General features: G+C 55.0%; 1 protein-coding gene across 1 annotated transcript in view; it reads right to left on the bottom strand.

The window, feature by feature from the left end:
- The window catches only part of EEIG1 (estrogen-induced osteoclastogenesis regulator 1), a 36,717-nt gene extending 16,655 nt beyond the window's left edge, over nt 1-20,062 (bottom strand). Inside the window, exon 1 of the mRNA XM_063082144.1 lies at nt 19,567-20,062. Within this exon, the coding sequence (XP_062938214.1) occupies nt 19,567-19,712 (146 nt within the window). The 5' untranslated portion in view covers nt 19,713-20,062. The remainder of the gene's footprint in view (nt 1-19,566) is intronic.
- Between the last annotated feature and the right edge of the window lie 2,779 nt (nt 20,063-22,841).

Genomic DNA, 22,841 nt, shown 5'->3' with positions numbered 1-22,841 from the left:
TTCCCTTAAGGGTCATCTTTAAAAAAAAAGTGTGTATATATATATATATATATATATATATATATATATATATATATATATATATATATGAGATAAAGGACTTGTATCTAGAATATACAAAGAGCACTTACAACTTAATAATAAAAAGACACAACCAGGCACACCGCCCACAACCAGGCACATCACCACCACCAACTAGGTAAGGAGCATGCCAAAAACATCACCTCTATGTGGGTGACCTACCACAGCCACCACAATAACCACAGCTGCTGCGAAAGTGGCTAGACACCACAACCACCGTGCAGATGGTTCGCCAGCCACTGGAGTGCACTGACACAAGGAGAGTCACCAGCAGAGACCAAAGAAAAGAAGAGGATGTCTCTTTCCACAAAGCTCATTCTAGAGTGACAGAAGAAGCATCTGCTCTACAATAACATTGGGGGACCTGAACACACCTCTCAGCATTGGACAGATCATCTAGGCAACAAATCAACAGAGTAACCTTTACTCTTTCAGATGGAGAGAGGAAATCTAGAGTTATCAGATGTGGGAGACAGGAGGAAGAGGGGGATGGAGGAGACTGGACAAGGGGCATAAAGAATAAGTACAATTAGTAACAATATATATGCTAGTAATATTGATTTGATCAACATATGTCAATGTTGAGCCCCCAAAATATGTATAACCAATTACGATTCAATAAAAATTTAAAAATTTAAAATAAAATGAAATAAAAAATAAAACAACTCAATAATAAAAAGACAACCCAATTAAAAAATGGGCATGGATCTTCTTTCTCCAAAGAAGATACACGAATGGCTAACAAGCACACAAGATAATGCCCAACATCATTAACTTTCAGGGAAATGCCAATCAAAACTAGAACCACTTCTCAACCACTAAAGATTGCTAGAATCAAAACACATATAACAACAAGTTTTGGTGAGGATGTGGAGAGACTGAAACCCTCACGCACTGCTGGAAGGAATGTAAAATGGTGCAGCCACATTGGAAAACAATCTGGCAATTCCTCAAAAGGTTAAACATAGAGTTACTATATAACCCAGCAATTCTACTCCTAGATAGATACCCAAAAGAAATGAAACATGTTCGCACAAAAACTTGTACACAAATGTACACAGCAGCATTATTCATAATAGCCAAAAAGAGAAAGCAACCCAAACATCCATCAATTTGGACATTTTGAATGGATAAATAAAAATATGGTCTGCCCATATAAAGGAATATTACTTGGCAACAAAAAGAAATGAAGCTCTTATACATGCTACAATGTGCATTAACCTTGAAAACGTCACACTAAATGAAAGAAACCAGCCATAAAGGACTACATAGTATATAATTTACTTTATATGAAATGCCCATTGTAGGCAAATCCATAGAAACGGATTGGTGGCTGCCAGGGGGTGGGAGAATTGGAGGAACATAGGAAGTGACTGCTAATGGGTATGGGTTCTTTTTGGGGTGATGAAAATGTTCTAAAATTGTTTGTGGTGATGGTTGTACAACTCTGTAAATATACTAAAACCAAATGAATAGTACACTTTAAATGGGTAAATTGTGTGATATGTGAATTATATCTCAATAAAACTGTTACCCCCCCCCAAAAAAAAAAACATGGTACGTGACATAAATAGGAAAATGGAGAACACAGAGCAGGGAAAGTGAGTCGGTGTGCTGGGTAGAACTGAGAAGGTGGGGGCTGCTACTTCAGGCTTTGAGTGAAGTGAGGATGGGGGCTGATCAGACTGAGATAAGAACCATCCAGGTGAGTGAGCAGCAAGTGCAAAGGCCCTGCGGTAGAGACATGCTTGGCAAATGGAAAAACAGTACGAGGCCAGTGGCTGAAGAAGAGGTGGGGAGAGGACAGAAGAGGTGGGATCAGCAAGGGAGCAGGGGGGTAGGTCCTGCCAGGCCTCAAAGGTGGTGGGGACTCTGGATCTTATTCTGATGGCAGCTCTGTCTTGCCCTCATGGATTGTGGCAGCCACGGAGGAGGTGGGTGAAAGGGCAAAGAGAACAGTGATGCTTCCCGGACAACCAGAGGCACAAGCTTGAAAGGAGGGAAAGCTGGGAAATGGCAAGAGCTCCCATGTGGACCCTCAGACTCTTTACCCCCCATCTACCTAGAAACTGGAAGTAGCTGCTGGAAACGTGAGGAGGAAGCTCATTGTTCTGGGCATGTTGAAACACCCGGAGGAATTAGGATTAGTGTCTGGGAACAAAAGTTGATAGGGAATTGTAGGCTTTCTCCCTTCCCCTTTGAGAGTCTGCCGTGGGAACTCCTGGCCAGGAAGCCTGAGGCCCATTTGTGGTTCCAGGGCCAGGCCAGAGAAAGCCATGTGAAGCCCTCCCAGGCTCAGGTAACAGGCACGTTCCCTCCCTCTGCAGGAAGGTGAGCCGGCAGGGCTCATGGGATCCGCACTGGGCCTTCCTCCTGTTTCCACAGGTCTGTAAACAATGACCTATTAGATGCCACCACTCCCACGGGAAGAAGCTAGCAGCCTCGCCCTGGCCCACCCCAGGAGGTCACAGCAAGGGTGAAATAAACACCACAGCAGCGGCCACATCCTGAGGACCTACTGTGTGACACCCAGGACTCTGCAACACTAAAAGGTGGCTGTTATCCCAGCCCACTGCATAGATAAGTAAAGTGAGGCTCAGAAACACTGAGTAACTCACCCAAAGTCACAGAGCAGCAGAGCCAGTCTTGACTCCAGGCCCATTTGTGTCCGCAGCCTGTGTCATAGCCAGGACTTAGCCCTGCAGCCCAGGGCCCCTCTAGAGAGAGGGAGCTGGGCACCCTCAGGAAGGTGGCATGAGGTCCCAGGCACAGGGCCGGGCTAATGAGGGGAGATGAACACTAAGGGGAGGGGTGAGGGATGCTTGTAAGAATGGGGGTGCAAAGCAGGTGGCCATGAGCCCAAGGTGGGAGCTGGCCAGGTCAGGCTGGAGGAAATCTCAGGGACTTGATTCACTCAAAATCTTTTATTGAGAACCCACCATGTGCCAGGAACTGCTGAAGGCCCTAGGGACACAAGCAGTAAACAAAGCAGACAAATCCCTGCCTTCACGGGGCTTATACTCCAGCAGTGGGTAGGAGGCAGACAAAACTACGCAAATGCATGCCAGGTGGTGGTAAGTGCCACGGAGGAATAGGAACCAGGGAAGGAGGTAGGCAGTGCCCAGGCGAGGGGGCATGAGGGAAGAAAGATGGCCAGCCACACAGACAGCTGGGGGAAGAGCTGTCCAGGCATAAAAGACAGCAAGTGCAAAGACTCCGAGGTGGGAATGTGTCTGACATGTGTGAGAAGGAGCAGGAGGCCAGTGTGGCTGCAGCAGAGGGAGCGAGGCGGAGAGTGGCCACAAGGGAGCTGGGGACCCCCAGGCATAGCAGAGGCCCATCCCAGCACTGCAGGACCCCTGAGAGTGTCGCAGATCCTGAAAGCTGAGTGCCACCTGATGTCAGCTATGACCTCAATAGCCTGTGGGCACTGAAGGGCAGGGACTGGTCCTGCCAGGGTGCGATGGGCCTACACAGCAGTGCCCAATGTATGTCCCCAGTGACCAGGGACGAGTGAGCCATCTCTCTTGGAAAGTGGGAAAGTATGAAAAAAGTAAAACAAATGAGCAGCTATAAAGAAAAATTACAAATAAGATGTTTATTATGAAAACATAAGACTGTGCACCCACCCTGCTTGCCTGCTAAGGTGGCTCATGACTGGGCTAGAGAACTGAACTTTAAAAACAACAAAACCAAGACCCAGAGGAGGAGATGGTTTTAAACCAGGAGGCCCAGAACCCTGAACTCCAGGCTCCCTGGCCACGTGGGTACTCACACTGGTGTTAAGGGGACAGTGACCAGAGGAAGTGGGGAGCTCAGAGAAGGTCTGACTAAGGTGGGGGGACAGGCTACCAGGGCCACTTTGTTTCTGTCCAAGAGCTGTTTTCTTTTTTTTTTTTTTTTTTTGTCTTTTTCCGTGACCAGCACTCAGCCACTGGGTGCACTGGCCATTCCTATATAGGATCCGAACCCGCGGCGGGAGCGTCGCTGTGCTCCCAGCGTGGCACTCTCCCGAGTGCGCCACGGACTCGGCCCCCAAGAGCTGTTTTCATAATTGAAATTCAAATTGAAAAATGAGAAAAGGGTTTGAGGTTTGGAGGGCTGGTTATAAGCAAAAGAGATTGGAAAAAAACCCCCCCCATCTACTTGATTCAAGGTTTGGGCCCACCCTGCCCTCCTAAGGCACTGACAAGTGGGGTCACCCAGCGGGTGACTGGGTGCCCCGGGAAAGAGATGACACCAGCAGCCCTGCCCAGCCCAGGGTTTCAGGGTGTGTTTCCCAGCTCCCCGCTGCCATGGACAGGTAATTACAGAGACCGGGTTTCATTTTTAGCTTTAAGATATACAATTAGATGTGCCAATCCCAGCAAGGCAGGGCAAGCCCTCCACCCACCACAGGCGCTGCGGCCATCACAGTAGCAAAATAAAGTTACTTTTGTGTTGTCCTGAAATAGAACCGAGCTCCCCAACCAGGCTGGTGTCCTCAGCCCAGCAGGACTCCCCTGGAGCTCTCCCAGCCCCAGGAGGGCCAGCCCAGTGACCTGCTCATCCTCTGGTCTGCCCCAGACAGCCACACTGGGCAATGTGGGGAGACACAGGGACCTGGACCTAAATCCCAACCGGGGCCTCCACGATGCCTCCTGAAAGACCTACTGTGGGCAACAGCTCAGGGTGTGCGGCACGATGTGAGCAAACCTCCTGGTGGAGCCGCCAGCTGGGTGAGGGAGACAGACACACAGAAAATGACAACTGCTTCCAGTAGAAGGGAGTACAAGAGCAATGAACACAGCAGGGGGCTGGAGTCAGAGCTGGGACCTTGAGGCTGAGGTCAACTGAGTGAAGATTTGGGAAGAGGGATGTACAGCCAGTGGGAACAGCACAAAGAAGACCCAGAGGAAGGAGGTGGCTCCCAGAAAGAGCTGAGAGATGGCCAGGAGCGGGATGGGGCTGCTCAAGGGACTGGGGAAGCCCCATCTCAGTAAGCCTCAACTTCTGTCTGTAAAAGGATGATCTGCTCATGGCACAGGGCTGTCAGGATGACCCTGCGGTGCCAGAGCTCCTTTCTCCTCCACTCAGCCAGAGGGGAGATGCAAAGAATTCTGCCAAAGTGGTGTCTGTGTGGCCATGTCTTCCTAGCATCTTCCTTACTATGTCTCAGGCAGGCAGCCACCATCAGGAACCTGTGCAGATGGGGACCACATCTCCTCCGTATCACCACTGTTTCCCCAGAGCCCAGGACAGAGGTGGCACAGAGCGGGACCTTCACTCTGTTCCCCCTGAGGGGCCTGCTCTGGAACACACTCCCTGGCCCCTTGGGCTCATCTTTAATTAATCAACAGTGAAAACAGCTCTATTCATTGAGCTCATTCTGCAGGACACATGTTTCATACTCATGACCAACTGAATTCTCCCATAGTCCTATGAGATGTAGGCCATTATCATTCCCATCTCACAGATGAAACCGAGGTCTAGAGAGGGGTGGGACAGGCCAAAAGTCACAGAACAACAGGGCTGGATGCTGACCTGAGGGGACCTGCCATCAAGGGCACACCTTCACCCTTTCTCCACGTCTGTTCCCCTCAAAAGCAGCAAGGTAAATGGACACCTTAGAGGAGGGGAACACTGTCCCCCAGGCTCCCAGCATCTGAAGACCACTGAAGAGGCCTCAGAGGTTGTGAAAGGTGCGGGCCGTGCTGAAGTGAGCCGCCATCCTCGGCCTCTCAGATAGTGAAATTGGGAGGTCCCAGCAAAAGCCACCCCAGAGTCTGGGCTCCATGGTTCCCCAAGGTCAGCTGGCTGCCACATCCCACACCTGGCCCAGGCCTGGGCCTGCATCACTGCCCAGGAAGTACAACAAGATCCCAGAGCCTTGGCAACCCTGGGTCTCAATCACACGGGTAACAAGGGTTAATGCTGTGGGAGCCACCTCCTGGCCACAGGCTGCCAGGCCCACAGGGTCCCTACTGTGATGGGACCACAAGGGTCCCACAGGGTCCCACAGGGTCTCTACTGTGGATGGTCCTACCAAGTGGGACCATCAGGACCTGTCCTTGGAGAGCAAAGGTGGACATCAAGATGGCAACCATCATGGGAACAGAAAGTCAGGAAAAGGGAGCCCCGGGGATTAGTGGGACAGCCCAGGCCCTGTGACGGGCCATGGCACAGAGCTGCAGTGTGGCCTCAATCTACCCCCGCACTTCACCTTTCCAGTTGCAACTACTCGTCAGTACATATGCCACATCACCACTGCACGCCCAGCACAGAGCCCTGGCCTGGCAGGGAATGGGTGCTCAATCCACAAGCAAAGAGAGGGGCATGGATCCCAGTAGGACAGGGGTTCTCAGACTCCAACAGCATAAAACTACCCACTAGCATGTCACAAAGGAAGACTCCCAGTAGGATGTGCCAGAACTACAGACCCAGCAAGACAGGGTTTCTCTCTGGGGCTGTCCGGTGCATTGGAGGCTATTTAGCAGCCTCCTGCCAGCAGCACAACCCCAGGTGTGACTGCCAAAAATGTCTCCAGACATTGCCAAGTCACCCTGATTGAGAACTGCTGCAGGCCTAGGAAGGGTATTTTAAACAAGCTCCCAGGGGACTTTGATGCAGGGAGCTTCAAGCTAAGAGTCAGCAGAGCTGTGAGACCCATCTGGGAACCCTGGGACCTCCCAGCCCCACTGTGCTCCTGGGTTCCTGAGACAGCTGGTTTCTAATTCATCCTATTCAGCCCCTATAACAAGAGGTGACCAGAACAAGGCTCCATCTCGTAAGTTTGTCCCCCTGCCTTCCAGCCTGCCCCTCCTCAGCCATGCCCACTCTGCAGCCTAATCTTCCAGTCCTCGTCCAGGTTCCTGCAGGAGCAAGCAGCCCAGTGATGCAATCAAGGTTCCCGGCTGATGAAACCCAGCCCAGGCCAGGAGAGCAGGAATCTAATAAGGAAACAATTTAAATCGACAACATCTGCCTGTGCTTCCCCGAAGAGAAGAGAGTATAGCTGCCTGGGGAGGGGCCTGCCCCAGGGACCAGCCAAGGCACCCGTCCAGGGGCTGCAGGGCGGAAGAGCCAACGTGGCAGCCTAGCAGCGTCTGGCTCCTGCCAGGAGTTCAGGGCCACGTGCAGGGGAAGCAGCTCGTTACAGCTCTGGCATACCAGCACCTCCTCCCACGATGAGGCAGCAAGAAGTTCCTAGAAGCCAAGCCACTCTGTGTCCGACACTGGAGTACTGAGAGGAGCCACCCAGCAGCCCCAAGATGCCTTCCTTGCTCCCCTGCCAACAAGAGCCCTAAGAGCATCTCGGGATGGGTGAGCAGGCTGGGAGTGAAGAATGGCATTAGCAAGTGACCCAAACAAGCACAGAGTGGATGGCACACTGGGGCTTTGGAAACTTCAAGACAGAAACAGGGTGGGGGCCGGCCAGGTCACTCAGGCTTGCCAAGGAAGGGTCAGGGTTAGGAGTAAGGACTCTGGAGTCAGACACACCTGGGTTTGAATCCTGCTGCTCACCAGCCAAGTAACCTTGAGATTGATCTTCAAAAACCCCACACAGGCAAGTGCCAGCATCCCTATTTCACAGACACAGGCAAGTGGCTGCCCCACTCTGCCTTCTGCACCCAGAGCCTCAAGCTATTGCCTAGGCAAATGCCCCATGAATGTGATTCTCAACTGATGCCTGGTTCACTCCCTCTTGCTCTAATAGCCCAAAAGAGTAGGCCATTGAAAGGATCCAAAGTAAACTGCTGGCTCTGACCAAGTGCTGGTCCAACCCCATGTACCTGGGCAAAGGTGCCCCCACCACGCAGTGCAGCCCAGCCTGGCTCCTGTTTCCCAGGAACCCTCCCATATGCCGGGTGCTTCTCAAGCATTAACTTCCTGCTTCCACTTCATAGACGAGGAAACTGACCCACACCTCACCCTACCCCCATCCTGCAGGATCCCTGGGAAATCTGCCAAGACAGCACAGCCATTCTCAGGGGACTGTGGCATCCGCATGAGTATCTGTCATGCTGGTCACCCTGGACCCTGTGATTTGTGGGTTGACCCATCACCGTAAATCTCAATACCAGGGAAGAGGTGGCTTGGAAACAAAGGGAAGAATGGTCACTGGGTCAAAGTGTGGTGTCAGTGGGATGTGGCTCTGGGTCAAGACCCACTGGTGTCAGGAACTAAATTAGGTCAACCCAGGGTCAGAGGGAGAAGTGGGAAAATGTTTCCCAGCAGGCAGGCCCTGCAAGAGTTCCTAAGACCAGTTTCCCACCTCCCGAGGACTTGCTACATGTCAGGTGGTAAGCCAGGAGCTCTCCCTGCTTGACCTCCCAGAATCCACAGCCCAACCCTAGGAGGTGGATACTATCATCCTCATGTCACAGGCAAGGAAACAAGGTTCACAGTGGGGAAGTAATCTGCCAATGTCTCCTGCTCAGAGAAGGCTGTGGTCTGAACCCATGGCTGTCTGACCCCAGAACTTCAAGCTGGGTCCCCATGTCAGGGCTGGGCCAGGCTAGAGGCCCCAGGAATTCAAAGCAAGAAGACACAATGGGCAACACGCTGAGCTGTGGTAGTAATTTCCCCTCTCCAGGACCCAAAACTGTAGCAAATACAGAGCTGCGGGGCTGGCTCTGCTCAGGGCACTTCCCTTCCCGCACCATACTCCCAGCAGGTCTGCTCACAAGGCATGGGAGGCAGAGAGATCAGGGTTCAAGCCCAGCCTCTGCCACCCACTGGACAGTGGACCTCTTTGGGCCTCAGTCACCACCCTGTCCCTGTCTCATGGGTTGCTACAGGGCCTGGCACAGAGTGGGCACCCACATTGAACAGTGGACAGGGACTAGACCTTCAAAAGTAATTGCAGAAAGGGACCTTGAGTTCCCCTCTGAGGTAGATGGTCTAATAGGATACCAGGCATGCAAAGCCCCTGACCCAGTACCCCTTCCCCAACCCAGGACCATGGATCAGGACATTTCCCCAGGCCTTGAACCTGGCTGGGACATCCTGGCAGGGATATCCAAGGAGGTAGGCCAGCAGGTGGCCTAAGTATGCCCAAGCCACATCTGGCTGACTCACTTCTAGGTGGTGTTTGATTCACCCGAGGAGGAAGGGGAAGAGAGGAAGGAGGGTTCTCCATGCCCAAGGCCTGGCTCCTAGAATGGCTGGACTAGAGTCACAGGAATGCCTCTGTCCTCTGAACCCCCACTCTCTATCCAAGCCCATCCCCCTACACACTGCAGGATTCTTCTTCTGGGCCTGGGTCTTAAGAACGGTGAAAACGGAGCAAGGCTCCCATCTCCCAGAGAGCAGAGTTCCCAGAGGCACATTCACTTGCTCCACACACATTTCCCAAGCACTTACTACAAGCCAGGCCTGAGTGGAACACGGGGATACACCCAAACAAGTCTAGGCCTCGGTCTTGCCTGCACCCAAGAGGGCCATCCTTGCCCACATCCAGCTGCAACGTGATTCCTCTTTAGCCACCACAAAACCCTTAGGAGCAGCTGCAGCCCAGCGTCAGACCTTCTCTTGGCATTTCAGGAAGAGCACAATCACAGTCAGTCAAAGGCCCACCCCCAGAGAGAGGGTTCAGGGCCACAGAGCAGAGTTGTGATGGCTCCCCTCATCCACTGTGCTCAGAACTTCTCTGAGAGATGGATGTGTCTAATGGACACCCTTGGCTCTGGGCCCCAGGCAGGGACCACAACTGCCTTGGCCTGGGCAGTGGTCTGGCTTTAATCACAAATGTTTGCTGAATGGGTGAACCACAGGAAGAGAGAAGAAAAACAATTAAAGGGAGAGAGGGAGGAACATGGACCTTTCCTTTCTGCTCCCAGCCCTGGGTCCCCTCTAATAATTGCCCTGGATTAATACCAACCACTGCCAGCTTCTCAGCATGTAGTCCACACTGAGCACCATGCTGGGTACATAAAAGGTGTTAACCCATTCCATTCAAGCACCAAGGAGAGTTTATTACCCCACTTCATGGACAGACGTGGAAGGCAAGGCTCAGAGACACAGTGGTCGGGCAGCCTCAGGAGCCCTTCCTCCCTCAGAAGTGCAACCCCTGCTGGGGTTTGCAAGAAGCAGGAGGAAAATCTCCAGCCAGAGAAGATTGTTTGCAGCTGACAAGATGAGTTATTGCCTCATAAAGAGCAGCAATGCTTCTCAGGGCACTGCCCAGCAAGAAAGACCCAGGAAAAGCCCCAAGGACCTCATTCAGACACCCAAAAAAGTGCCTCACTTTTGTCTACAGGACTTTGGCATCCACCCAGCACGACCCAAAGATGTGGGGCGTCTTGAGGCTTGTTTCTCGCACAGAGATGTGCAGAGCTCGCTGGTACTCAGAGAGTACATACCCATAAAACCAGCCCCCAGAAGCCCCTTCCAGACATGACCCCCACCCCGACAGAGACAATACCTCCCTGCCTTGTATCAGAATGGTTTTGACTTCCCATAAGGGGCATCATCCACTCGTCTCTGGCTTCCCTCCCTCGGTGTTTTATGTTCGTGAGACAGGGCCCTGCGAGCACAGCAGCTTGTCCACTCTCACCACTGCAAAGGCTGCCTCGAGTTTTGTTTTGAATCACTGCCTGATGACAGAGGTGGGAAGCCGCCCTTCTCAGCTGACAATCACCTGCCCCGAGTGGCCATCCCATCACTGCCCTTAGTGGTTCTGCCACACAAGCCCCCTCTGATTCACACCTTCTGTGGCTCCCACCTCTCAGTATACAGTCCAAGCCCCTCCCAGTGGCTTGCCACCACTTCAAGCTCCCACCAGGCCACTGGTTCTTCCCTGCTCAGCACTCTCACCCTTCTCCCACCTGCTAACCCTACTCATTCCCCACCCCCAAGCCCAGCATCACTTCCTCAGGGCCGGTTGCCATAGCACTCATTGCATTTGTGAGCCTCTCCCACAGAAGGGGACCCAGGATGGTGGGGGCTGTGTCCCCAAGACCCAGCTCGGGGCCCCACACACACAAGGTGCCCGGGAAATTGTCAGGAAGTGACTGGGGGGAGTGGGGAACCGCAGGTGTGCTGTCCCCTCTTGTCTGCAGAGTCCGGTTGGTCGGTTGCCAAGAGAGGAAGTGGTGGGAGGTGAGAGGCCTTGCGTGCAAAGAGGACCCAGACTTCCGCCCTCCCCAAGCACCAGGCTGCACACCTCCTCTCTCAGCAGGTTTAGTCTGTTTTTAGCTGCCAGGGGCCTGGCCCTGTGCTGAGTAGGTAGCCTTAATCTCAGGTAGTCTTCCTGCCCCCACCTTAGAGCACCCCATGTTTGATGGAGGAGGAAGCTGAGGCTGACAGGAGGAGGCCTTGGCCTTGATCACAGAACAATCAAGCAGCTGCCAAGGTCCAACTGCAGGACTCAGAGTCAGGCCCCGTCCCCTACCTCCTCCCCAGCCTGCTATGAACATCCCTACCCCCATAAAGGAGTCCACCCAACCCAAGCCATTGGTGTCCCCAGCTGCCTCTCTATTGCAGCCTCTGAGTCCGTGATGAGGCCCAGCTGCTCGGTATGCGAGTGAGGGCTGCTCCTGACACGGACTGATACCTCAGACATGGGGGTGGGGAGGGCTGGGTCCAGCAGCTGGGGGTGGCCACCAAGCAGTCCAGCACCAGCACCCACACTGGTTCAGGGCCAGGAGAGAGAAGTCACAGCCCCGGGGCAGCACCAACCCACAGCAGGAAGCTCAGGACTAAGAGGCAACAATGCAACAGAGGCCACTTCTGCCCACAAAGGGCCCGTAGTCTTGGGAAGGAGCTAGACACATGAACAGGGATTGCAGTGCCTTGAGTTGAGGGCATCCAGCAGGTGCACGAGGCCAAAAGAGGCCAGGGAAGGCTTCCTGGAGGAGGTGTCTCTTGGGCTGAGCAGGAGTTCCATGAGTGGAGCAGCGGAGAAAAGGAGCTGGAGGAAGCAGCAAGTGCAGGAGCAAAGGCACAGAAACCACGAGGTCAAGGAGCAGTGCACGCCATGCTGAGGGCCAGGAGTAGCTGGGGCCTCCACCTGCTGAAGGGTCCAGGCTCTCTCACCCGGACACTGCCCACCAGCAGTCTGGCAGCCAGTGCTCTCTTCATCTGGGCAGAACCATCTTCTGTCTACCAGAACGGGTCCCAGAGCTGACTGGGCAGAGGCCCCTTCCTGTGGCAGAAGCCTCCCCAAGCCCAGAGGAGCAATCCAGCTCTCACCAGCTCAGAGCCACACAATCCCTGCAGGGCAGGTTCAAGCCAACAGATGCAAAAAAGCATGTGGACCCTGAGTTCAGACACTAGGTGTGTTCCTTGCCTGCTCCCACCCTTGTGGAGGGAAGAGAGCAAGCCCTGGGCAGGAAGCACCCTCTCCTGGCAGCACCCAGTCAGTCCAGACCACAGGAGTGCCAGATGCCATGGAGGGGCAATTGAGGGGTGCCATTTAGCCCACCACCATGACTCAGCCCAGGACAAGAGGACAGACTGCAGCATATACAATGTGTCCACCATGTGCCAGGAGCCAAGTCGGATGTTTGACGGGCATCATCTCACCGTGTCCTCCTGAGAACACTGCGAAGCAGCACGAGCAGTCCCACTCCACAGTGTGAGTCACTGAGACTTGGGGGCAAAGTCCCTTGCCCAAGGTCACATAAGCAATGAGTGGCAGAGGCAGGATGAGAACATCTCCCCTGGGCCTGGCAAAAACCAAACAGGCAAACCTCCTTCCTCCCAACCACCTAAACCAACTGGCTGGAGGGGCTGTGGGCTGGCCGCTCCCAGTGACATCTGGACGGGGGGAGCAGGAAGGTCCAGGCCAGCATGCCAGAGCTCTTCTGAGCCCTCAGTGTCAAAAGAGGCTCAAGGCAAAGACCAAATGTTTGCAACCACAGCCCAATGCAAACACCAGGGCCAGGCACAGGCTGGGCAGCTTCAGGCCTCACTGAGTCCCCAATAGCAATCTGACCTCACAGGGAGCCAGCAGGCCCAAAGGGTGGCTGACAGGTCACAGAGCACATCTCAGGCTCTGTGGGCAGGTCTGGTGTGCCCACAATCCAAAGCACTTGCCAGGGAGGGTGGATAATGAAGAGTGACACACCCTATGTTAGTCCAGGTCTCTTTCTAAGCAAATCTGGTGTCTCTACCTTGCTTAAACCTTTCTGTGGCTCCCTGGTGAGATGACAATAAATCTAAACTGCTTGCCACAGATATTACTGTCCATCCCCAGCACCAGACAGGTGACCGTAAGGTCACTACATGACAGTCACTGGACTCCACATACTGAGTCCCTAGGGTCCTGAAGCCCATGAGATGACATGCCAAGAGCCATCTCAATGGCCAGGCACGGCCCCTAAATGCAAGACAGGACTTCCAGGTACTGACCAAGCAGGGTTCAAAGTTACTCAGGGCCTCCCAGCCACCCCCAGACAAGCATGACCCACTGGTACTTGCTATGGTCGCTGAGAAGAAACCTGTAGCCAGAGCAGCTCCCAGGACAGAGCCTGAAGCAAGGAGCAGGCCTTGGGGAATAGCCTTGGCTCCATGGAACCAGATCACCTCAGGTCAGGGCTGCTGCCAGGCTGGCAGGCAGGCGCTGCCAGGGTGACACCTGCCAACAGTGTGGCCAGCTGGCTGCAAAGGCCAGATCCAAGAGTAGACACCACAGCCAGGCACAGGCGAGGCAGCTTCAGGCCTCACCAAGGCCACCAGCAGCACAGTCTGACCTCACTGGCCCTGTGCCACAGCCTTGCTGCCCAGCTGGCCTCTGAGGCCACCTAGCCAGGCCCTGCCCACTTCTGCTGCCAGCAGGACTTCTCTCCACAGGCTGCTCTGCCAGCTTATACCCCCAGCCTGCACATGGAAGACCTTCCAAGGGGACCCCAGGAACCACGCTGGCTCGAGTAAAATAAAGGAGGCAGAGCACACTGGGGGATCCAAGGGGGCATGCAGTGGGGTCGGGAGGAGCCTCGAGCAGGCAGCCCACGTGGAGAGTCAGCTGCAGAGCCCCTTGAGCCAAACACTGCCATGTGGCACTGTTGTTGGATCTTCCAACTTGACAGAAACGGAAAGGCCAGATTTTTATGTGATCAAAAACTACTGGAGTACTGCAGGGGTTCAACAAAACCCTGGCTCACTTTGGCCACTGTGCACCCTCTGAACGTCCATCTTCCAGTATCTGTTAAGCACTAGGCATGATGCCAGGCCTTCGGGATGAGGAAACCTACCTGCCCACTCTGTCTACTAATCTTCTTTCCAGTCCACTCCTCTGCTGCTGCCTGCCACTACCAAGCCGGGCCAGGCTAGCACTGCCTGCCCAGGTGCCTCCAACGATCCTTCGGAGGGCACGGGTCAGGCCCCCTTGTATCTTCTGCACCTGGCAGCCAAGAGCCATCATCCTAGCCATCAACCCAGGCCACTTCACTCCCCTGCCCCTTGACAGGACTCCCAAAGCCAGCAGCAGTCCAGCCTGGCCATCCTCCATCTCCACTTTCTCCAGCCCTTCCCTACCCCTCCCCATGCCCCCACCACACCAGCCCCTTGCCTTGGACCACGGGCAGCAAGTGCCTTCTGGCAAGGGGCCTCTACTCCAAAAGCTCTTCCCAACCTTCTTCTAGTCCAACTTCTTCAAGGCCCCTTGGCTTTCAAGGATCCCATGAAGGGTCACTTCCTCGGGGAAACCCTCCTTATTGCGATGATGTTCCCCATCATGAAATAGTGAGCTCCGTGAGAGCAAGGACCGTGTCCAGCCTGGGGCAGGTCCTCAATCAGTGCCTGTCAAATGAATGGACAGATGCTTGAACAGAAATGCCTCCCCAGTTGGTCTGCTGGAGTCTAACAGGATCCAAGAAACCCACCCCAGATCTGCCTGGCTTTGAAGTTTCCATGATGCCCTCTGGGCACACTGCCCCTCACCCAACTGGAAGCCCAGGACCAAGGGGTGCTCAGTGAAAGCAGGATGAGGACAGGAACCTGTCAGCCACCACCTTCCTCCTAGCATTCTCAGTCTCCAGAGCCCCTGCTCTGTGAAGGAAAGTGGATGCCCTGCCCATCTCGGGGGTCACTCTGCACCTCCATGACCCTGCTTCCCTTGGCCCCAAGGGACAGACTATGTGTCTATCTCCACCTAGCCCTCCTGGAGCTCCACACCAAGATGTGCCTGAGAGCAGGCCTGGCAGGGAGGTGGATTCAAGTGCCATCCATAGCCTTTTCCAAGGAGGAAGAGCAAGGGACTGAGGACGTAGAAGCTCTGGCCAAGAGTGTGGCGTGTGTGAGGAAAGACCAAGTGGCCTGGCCTCCCCAGGGACCCGGCCTGGGCACAGGGCCTCCAGCTACAGAGCTAACCCATCCAAGGCCTTCTTCATGCTCAAAGAATCCTAAACATCCCTCCAAGGACTCCCATCCCAGCCAGCACAAGGCCGTGCTCACAGAAGGCAGGCAGTAACTGTGTGGTGAGCAGCCGTGAGCTCTTTCAACAGGTTGCCCCCCCAAAAAATCCCTCTGAAAGCCAACTGCGGATTCAAAGCTGCCAGAGAAGAAAAGGCAAAGGGGAGGGGGTCTCTCCAAGCGACAGTCTGCTTCTTGGATAGCCTGGCACCCAAGTACAGAGCAGGAGGAGCCCCTGGAGGGACCCCTCCTCTCCTTCTGGCCCAGCCTGCCTCCTTTGTGCAAAGAAGGATACTGATGAGGCACAGGGGACAGAGGTGAGGGTCAGACCAGAGTCTGCCTGGCTGTGCCATTCACTCATCCTATAAAGTGGCCCTGGCGAGTCATTTCTTTGCCCTGGGCCTCAGTTTCTCCATCCATTGGCTAAGGAGATGATTTCTGCCTGTCTCCTCCAGAGAAGATTTGCTATAAGTCAGTGCCTCCCTTGTGTTCCTTTCCCCGGGTATCACCAGCCATGTGCATGGGGCAGGCCACAGGACTGGTGCCAGATGGGAGCAGAGACCTCTCGGAATGTTTGGGATTCTTCCTGCGTGAAGGCTGCCTTGGACAGGTTGGCTGCTTCCCAACTCACCAGACTTGGCTGGGGCCTCCGCATCCCTCCCAGGACCCCTAGGAAAACCTCCCAGATGCTATTTGGATGCATCTGCCTAGGAGGCCTCTGGCAGGGGCCTTAGCGAATGCTCACCGTGCTCAGTGCCAGCCTGTGCCTGACCCCTAATCCATGGCAGTGACTTCAGCTCCACCCCCACTTTATGGTCCTGGAAACCTTTCTCCTTGGACCTCACAAGACCTAGTTCAGTGCCTCCAAACTACCCACCTCTGAACTTTCCTGTACCACTCTGTCCACTGAAAGGAAACTTTTTCAAAGGTCTAGGGTGTCACATGGGTGTGTAGCAGCTTCTAACCCACTGCAACCAAGGCAAGACAGGGCTTTAGAGCTGGACCTGCCCAAATTCAAATCATATCTCTGCTACTCCCTAGCTGAGTGACACAGGCTCAGTCATTTCAGCTCTCCTGACCCGTTTCCTCACCCGTAAGTGGGGATAACACCATTAGCTCATGGGGTGTTGTGGGGATTCAACTGACCATGCATTTGAGGTGCTCAGCAAGTCCCCGGCATATGGTAAGTGCACAATCAAATGTGGTTCAAACCATAATGATAAAAGTGTGATTTCCCCAATTGCCATTTACCACCTAGATGACCTCTGGTTCATGGCTTCATATTTCTGGCCTCGGTGTCTCTACAGATGGCCAAGAGGATTAATGGAAATACCTTTTGTGAAATACTCTGCACAGTGTCTGGCACACAGCAGGGCACTCAGAATATGGTAGCTGTGAGGATTACGTTTGTAAGGAGGCTTCAGAAGGATGAGGCTGAGGAACAGCCCAATATACCACCTGCTCTACCTGCTCAAATTGGGTCAGGCAAGCTGTGTTCCCGGCTGTTGCCAAGGCACCCAACACACAGAAACACTCCAGCTAGGAAAGCGGGCAATGCAGGGGTGGGACCTCGGGCCTGCTGAACTCTGGCACCGCCCATGCTGCCACCACCAGGTCTCTGGGCCACCTCAGGGGTCCCAGAAGTTGGGGGGAATGTACTACTAGATCTGGGCCCAGGATCTAATAAGGTCCAGTCATCCCAAGCCCTTCCCCAACTTGAAAACAATGGGGCCTTGGCTATCTGGAGGGGTGGGCTGTGAGGCAGGGCTCGCAGGCTGCAGACCAGTGTGGGCGGGGTGGGGGTGGAGGGAGTAGGAACCCAGGAATCCCACCTCCTGGGCAAAAGCCCAGCAAAAGCCAAAGCAGCTCTAAACGGGCCTCAGGCCCCAATGTCACTGTCCACTCTCTCCAGCTACACCTGCCTGGCAGCAAACAACTACCCAGCACCCATTGAGTGACCAATCTTGGGGGATTCAACGTCAGTTCCTCCCTCTTCAGCCCCACTCATGTTTCATCCAGGACGAGGACTGGGAAAGGCTGTTTGGATTTGGCTGGGTTCGGGAAATCCGAGGCCCCTGGCCAGGAGGGAAGAAGGGAAAGCAGAGGTGAAATCCAGACCCTGTGAGTTAAGACCTGGAACTTTCCAGACTTTCCCGGGTATGGGGGCAGGTTTAGGGCAATGGAAAAGCTAATAGGTAGGGGGGCAGTGGCTCCAGAGCCTGGGAGGCCAGGCAAGACCTCATTATCAATTCTTCAGTGGAATCTAAGACTGTCCCCATCCCCAGCTCACATGGAGGCCCCATGCTGACTCTATCCATCACCCCCAGACCTGGGAGGGGCTGGAACCTGGCCCCTCTGCCCATAGTAATTATAACTGCTGCAGCAATTTGCCTAGGCCAGACATGGTACATACATTATCCATTGCACCTCACAACTCTGTGGGGGGGCGCGGGGGTATGACTTCCCCATCACACAGAAGAGGAAACTGAGGCTCAGAGGCACAAGAGGGGAGTGGTTAAAAGCACATCCTGAGTTTGAATCTAGCTTCCACTATATTAACCCAGGCATGTCACTTCCTCTCTGAGCCTCAGTTTCCACCTCTGTAAGATGATAATAATCCTACAGGACCCCACCTCCACCTCTGCTCCATGACATAGCCAAGGGGTTAAGAGAGAGGTGTTAGTAAAACAGGGAACGCAACCACCCATAATTGCTGGTTCTTGCAATCAGAGAGGTCAGGTAACTTGCCCAAAGTCATCCAGCCAGTGAGTGACTGACTCCAAGCCCTAGCACTGAGCACAATACTCTCTCTGAAACCTTGGGCCACTGTGTGGATGTCCATGGGATCACAGGCTTCCCAGGCAACTGAGGATGGCCACCACCCCCACTGCAAGGGGCAGCCCTTGTCTAAATTCCTCAGATAAGCAGCTCCCAGCAGAACAAGGAGCCAGTACAAAGAACAGGCACCCCACCCTGTCTACACCAGAGAGTCCTAAATCTGGGTTAGGCCACACAGCTCCCTTCCCTTCCGCTCTTCCCAACAGAACATTCGAGCTCCTGATTCATCCAACAGGTCTCCAAACAGGGCATTCAGCTGACAACTGCCTTCTGTGAGATCCCTGGAAAGCCACTTACTTTCCCTTTCTGAGTCTCAGTTTCTCTATCTGTAACACACACCCCATCTCGGAACAGTGAGGCAGATCTGGCTAACTGGACCCACAAGGAGGTCTGAGGAGCAAAGAGCAGAGGAGGTGAGGAAAGCAGTGTGCCCCAGGTGCTGGGCCAGGCCCTGCACTGCATTCTATCTACTGAAATTTCTGCACAACTCTGACAGACAGACAAGTATTAGGCCCACTCTCCAGAAGAGGAAACAGAGGCCCAGAAAGTAACAGATTGGGACTTGAACCCCCATCTATAGGACTCCAAGTGTCTGTCCAGACAGGCCAGGACTTCGTGACCTCAGGTGGGCACAGTCAGTTGAGGGGCAGCGTAGGAACTCAGCTGCACTCAGCAATAAGCTGGGCAGCTGGACCTGCCAGGATGGGGATGAACACAAAACCAAACTCAAGGGAGCTGCTTTCAGAGAGGGCAGCAGCCGCCTCCACAAGGGCATTTGCAATGCAAAGCAGCACAGCTCCAGCCAGAAGGGGACAGTCATTCAGAGGGGGCTGGGTAGGCCAAAATCCAGCCACCTCCCTCCAGCCAGACGGAGGTATGCCTGGGACCAGGCATTCCCAGCTGCTGGGGAGTGCCAGATAACCTGTGGCTGGCCCAGGCTCTAAATCATTTGACAGCCCAAGTGGCCAGCTGGGGTGCAAGGTGGCCTGGAACACCCCTCCCCTACTCACTCCTTCAAGGCACAAATCCCGCTGGACGCTAACATGCAAGCCTGCAAAATGGGCCTACTGCAGGCTGTGTACAGGGCCCTAGAGGGGGCTGAAAGAATAGACTCCCAGGTCTGTCACCTGCAGAAGGGTGCCTGGCACCCTGCCAGCTTCCTCAGACCCAGTCCTGTCTTGTGCAAACCTGCCCCAGATACACATAATCCCCCAACTCTCCCTGCCCCAAGGGGTACTTCCACACTTGCCAAGTGGCTAGATCTCGCTCACCACCCCTCTCCCCTGCAGGCGTATCTGCCCCAGCTCCTACCTGGACGACAAGCTGACAAAATCCCCGCCATCCAGCAGCCGGACCTTGCAGAAGAGGACCCCGTTCACGAAGGGGACCGCAGTCAGCTCCTCCAGGGTGAAAGTGGTTTGGAATTTGAATTTCTTCTTCTTCATCAAGAAAGCCATGAGCGAGTTCCCTGAGTCTGAAGCCCGGAAGGCCAAAATAAAGGGGAGAACGGGCAGAAATCCCCAGGATTTCTTTCCCTGCACACACCCCCTCCTCAAAACACCAGAGCCGGATCCCGCCCAGATGGTGGCAGAGGCGGCGGAGCAGGCGGGGATGAGTCCGAAACCCCAGGTCTGAGCAACCAGTCCAGTTCGCGGGCCCGCTGGCTTCACCCTCGGGGAGCTGGGGCTCGGAGGGGCTCGGAGCGGCTGGGGGCTGCACTGGCATGTAAACAGAGGGACATGGCCCAGGAGGCGGGGGCACGGGTGGCGGGCGGCGCGCGGGCGGCCGCGCAGACGGGCGGCATCCCGAGCCGCGGTCTCGGGGGAGCTCACGCCGCGCGGCCGGGCGCAGCGGACGGGCGAACCGGTGAGACTGACGGCGGAGGGCGGACGGGTGAGGCCGGGCGGAGAGCGGCACCGCCCCCGCCCCGCTGGCGGCCGGGGAGGGCCCTCGGCGCGCACACGCCCCCGCACCTGGGTGGCAGGCGGCCTGCGCAGGTGAGGCCGGGGAGGCAGAGGGCGCCCCTCCGGGAGGCGCGTCGGGGACGCTGCGGGACGGAACGCCCAGCTGCGGGCCTCCTCCGGGCAGGCACCGGGCCCAACCCGGGCAGCGGGGCGCCGCCTCCTCCTCGATCTTGGGACCCGCGCTGCGGGACCCGGCGGAGCTGAGGCGCCCTCCGGCCCGGCCGGTGGCCTCCGCCTCGCCCGCCGCCTCTACCCCACACCCTGCAAGCAGCAGCGCCGCCGGCTGCGCCTCCTACACAGCCGCCTCAGCCCGACGCTGCGCGGCGCCGCTCCGAGAATGCTGGACCCCGCGCGGCCGCCCGTGGAGCCGCCGTTGAGCGCGGCAGGGGCGGGGCGCCGGCGGCCCAGCCCGCCCGCGATTGGGCCGCTCGGCGGGGCGAGCGTGGAGTGCGATTGGCAGATGGCGGCGTGGGGCGGGACCCGCGGGAGGCGGAGGCGGTGCCCCGTGCTCGGATTGGTGTACCGTGTGGCAGGGCCCGCCTTCTCCGCCAGGGCCGAACGGGGGGAAGGGAAAGGGGCCCTGAGACGGCAATGGGAGGTCGTGGGGCGGGAGCCGGGGATGGCGGGGCAGGGTGGAGAGCGCGAGCAGAAGAAAAGAAACAATGACGAGGAGAAACACTATGAAAACTATGGCTGGAATGGTCTTCCAGAGTCTGACCAGACTGGGGTTCGTTGAACACTAAATCAGGCCGGGAAGGTAATGAGTCCCATTTCTCAGAAAACTGACACCCAGAGAATGGCCCAAGAACCAAGCAGGTCTTAAGCCTCTGAATCTTCTAGTTCTCCTCAGCACTGAGGAGAGCAGTGTCTGCGAAGGCCTCCCTAAGGGGGCGACTTGGAGCAGTTCACCACGCAGCCTCGTGACCCAACTTGGATCGTTCCAACCTGTTATCTAAACCTTTGTTGTCGTTAGTTTCTTGCCTAGTTATGGCTGGTCTCATTGACTAGAGTAACTGCTCTAGGGGCAGAGCCCACTTCGGGAGCCCATTACCTTCCAGGCCCTCGGCATATGGTAGTTCATTCATCCAGTCCCCAAATGTTTAGGGGCCATCTGCTCTGAGCCAGGCGGAGACCTAGAGGGGAGCTTGGTGGGCTTACCCTCTGCAACCGCTCCAAGCTCAAGACCAGGTGGAGAAGCAGACAGGACCATAGGCAGCGACACATCTGGTGGGTAAGAGCTGTAATAAATAGGAGACATACAAAGGATTGCAGGAGCTCAAAGGAGGCACCTGGCATGTGGGGGGAGAAGGGGACTCAGAAGGCTTCTTGGACAAAGTGACCAAGCCCCCTCCTCAGGAGGCATGCCTGTGTTAGGCAGGGTCCAGGTAGAGGTTGCTGCCAGAGTCCTGGTGGCCAGAGAGCATGGTGCCCACAGAAAGTTTCAGGCACCTTCCCTCTGCATTGTGGCCATTTGAGAGAGGGGCAAGAGAAAGGGCTGGATCTTGCAGAGTCTTGTAGACGAGAGTAAGGAGGGAGCCACCAACATGTTTTGAGCTAAAGAATAACCTGGTCAGATTTGCTTTTGTCATAAACTGCTTGCAGGTAATGTGGACGGGAGAAGATGGGAAATGGGCGGGTAAGGGGCCTGTTGTGGCCACTCAGGCAAGAGATGACGAAGGCAAGACCTCAGCACTGGGGACAGATGAAAGGATGAGTCTGAGAGGCATTTCAGAAGCAGATTCCACTGGACTTGGGGTTGATTTAAGTCTTGACATATGACTTAAGATTCTGTTTCTGATTTCTTCCCGCTCTCCAACCATAACGTGGGTGGGAATCTGTGCTTCTCTCCCGTTTGTCCTATAATTTAGAAAACACGAGCAGATTGGAGAAAAATGATAATAGCAGCTCCCAGTACTGCTATGTAGCCCCTTTTACAGACAGAGGAGTTGAGGCTTATAGAGTTTAAATCACTTGACCAGGGTCTTGACCCTGGAGCACAGCTGGAAGAGTGCTAAGCTGTGCTGCCCACAGTGTGGGGAGTGTTCTCCTCACTAGTCCTGGCTGGGCCTGCTCCACAAGGGAAGAGCCTGTGGCTACCTGACCCCAGGAGGGGATTTCGGAGCAGGGAGCCAGCCAAGGACATCCCTAGACCTGGCTGGCTCCTCACTGTGACCATGAGTAACCTCAGGCCACTCCAACAGGAAGCAGGCTGGGCCTAACTGCCAGGGTTAGCTCGGGTGGGGTATTTATCTCTCTGAAGCCTGTAGGCTGAGGATCCCGGAAGTTTTCTTCCCTCGTTTCCCAGATGATGCTTGGGGAAGGGAGAGAGCGTGGTGGCAGGACAGGATGCTAGATTTGTGGTGAGACAAGTCCGAGTTAGAATCCTGCTCTGCTGCATATTGGCAGTGTCCTTGGATTGGGACACTGAGGCTCAGGGTCTCCAAATGAGGAAGTGGTTTGATATGGTATAGCTAAGACTACTTGCCCTGGAGTCAACAGAGCTGAGTTGGAAATCCAGCTGACACACCACTGACCACCTGTTGCACAGACTATAGGTGTAGTTTTGCATGTGTTGAAAGGAATTTTGAAGGATACATCCTAAACTTTTGCATCTCTCTGAGC

Source organism: Cynocephalus volans, chromosome 17 (assembly GCF_027409185.1).
Source record: "Cynocephalus volans isolate mCynVol1 chromosome 17, mCynVol1.pri, whole genome shotgun sequence".
NCBI lineage: Eukaryota > Metazoa > Chordata > Mammalia > Dermoptera > Cynocephalidae > Cynocephalus > Cynocephalus volans.
This window is presented reverse-complemented; position numbering and strand designations above follow the sequence as displayed.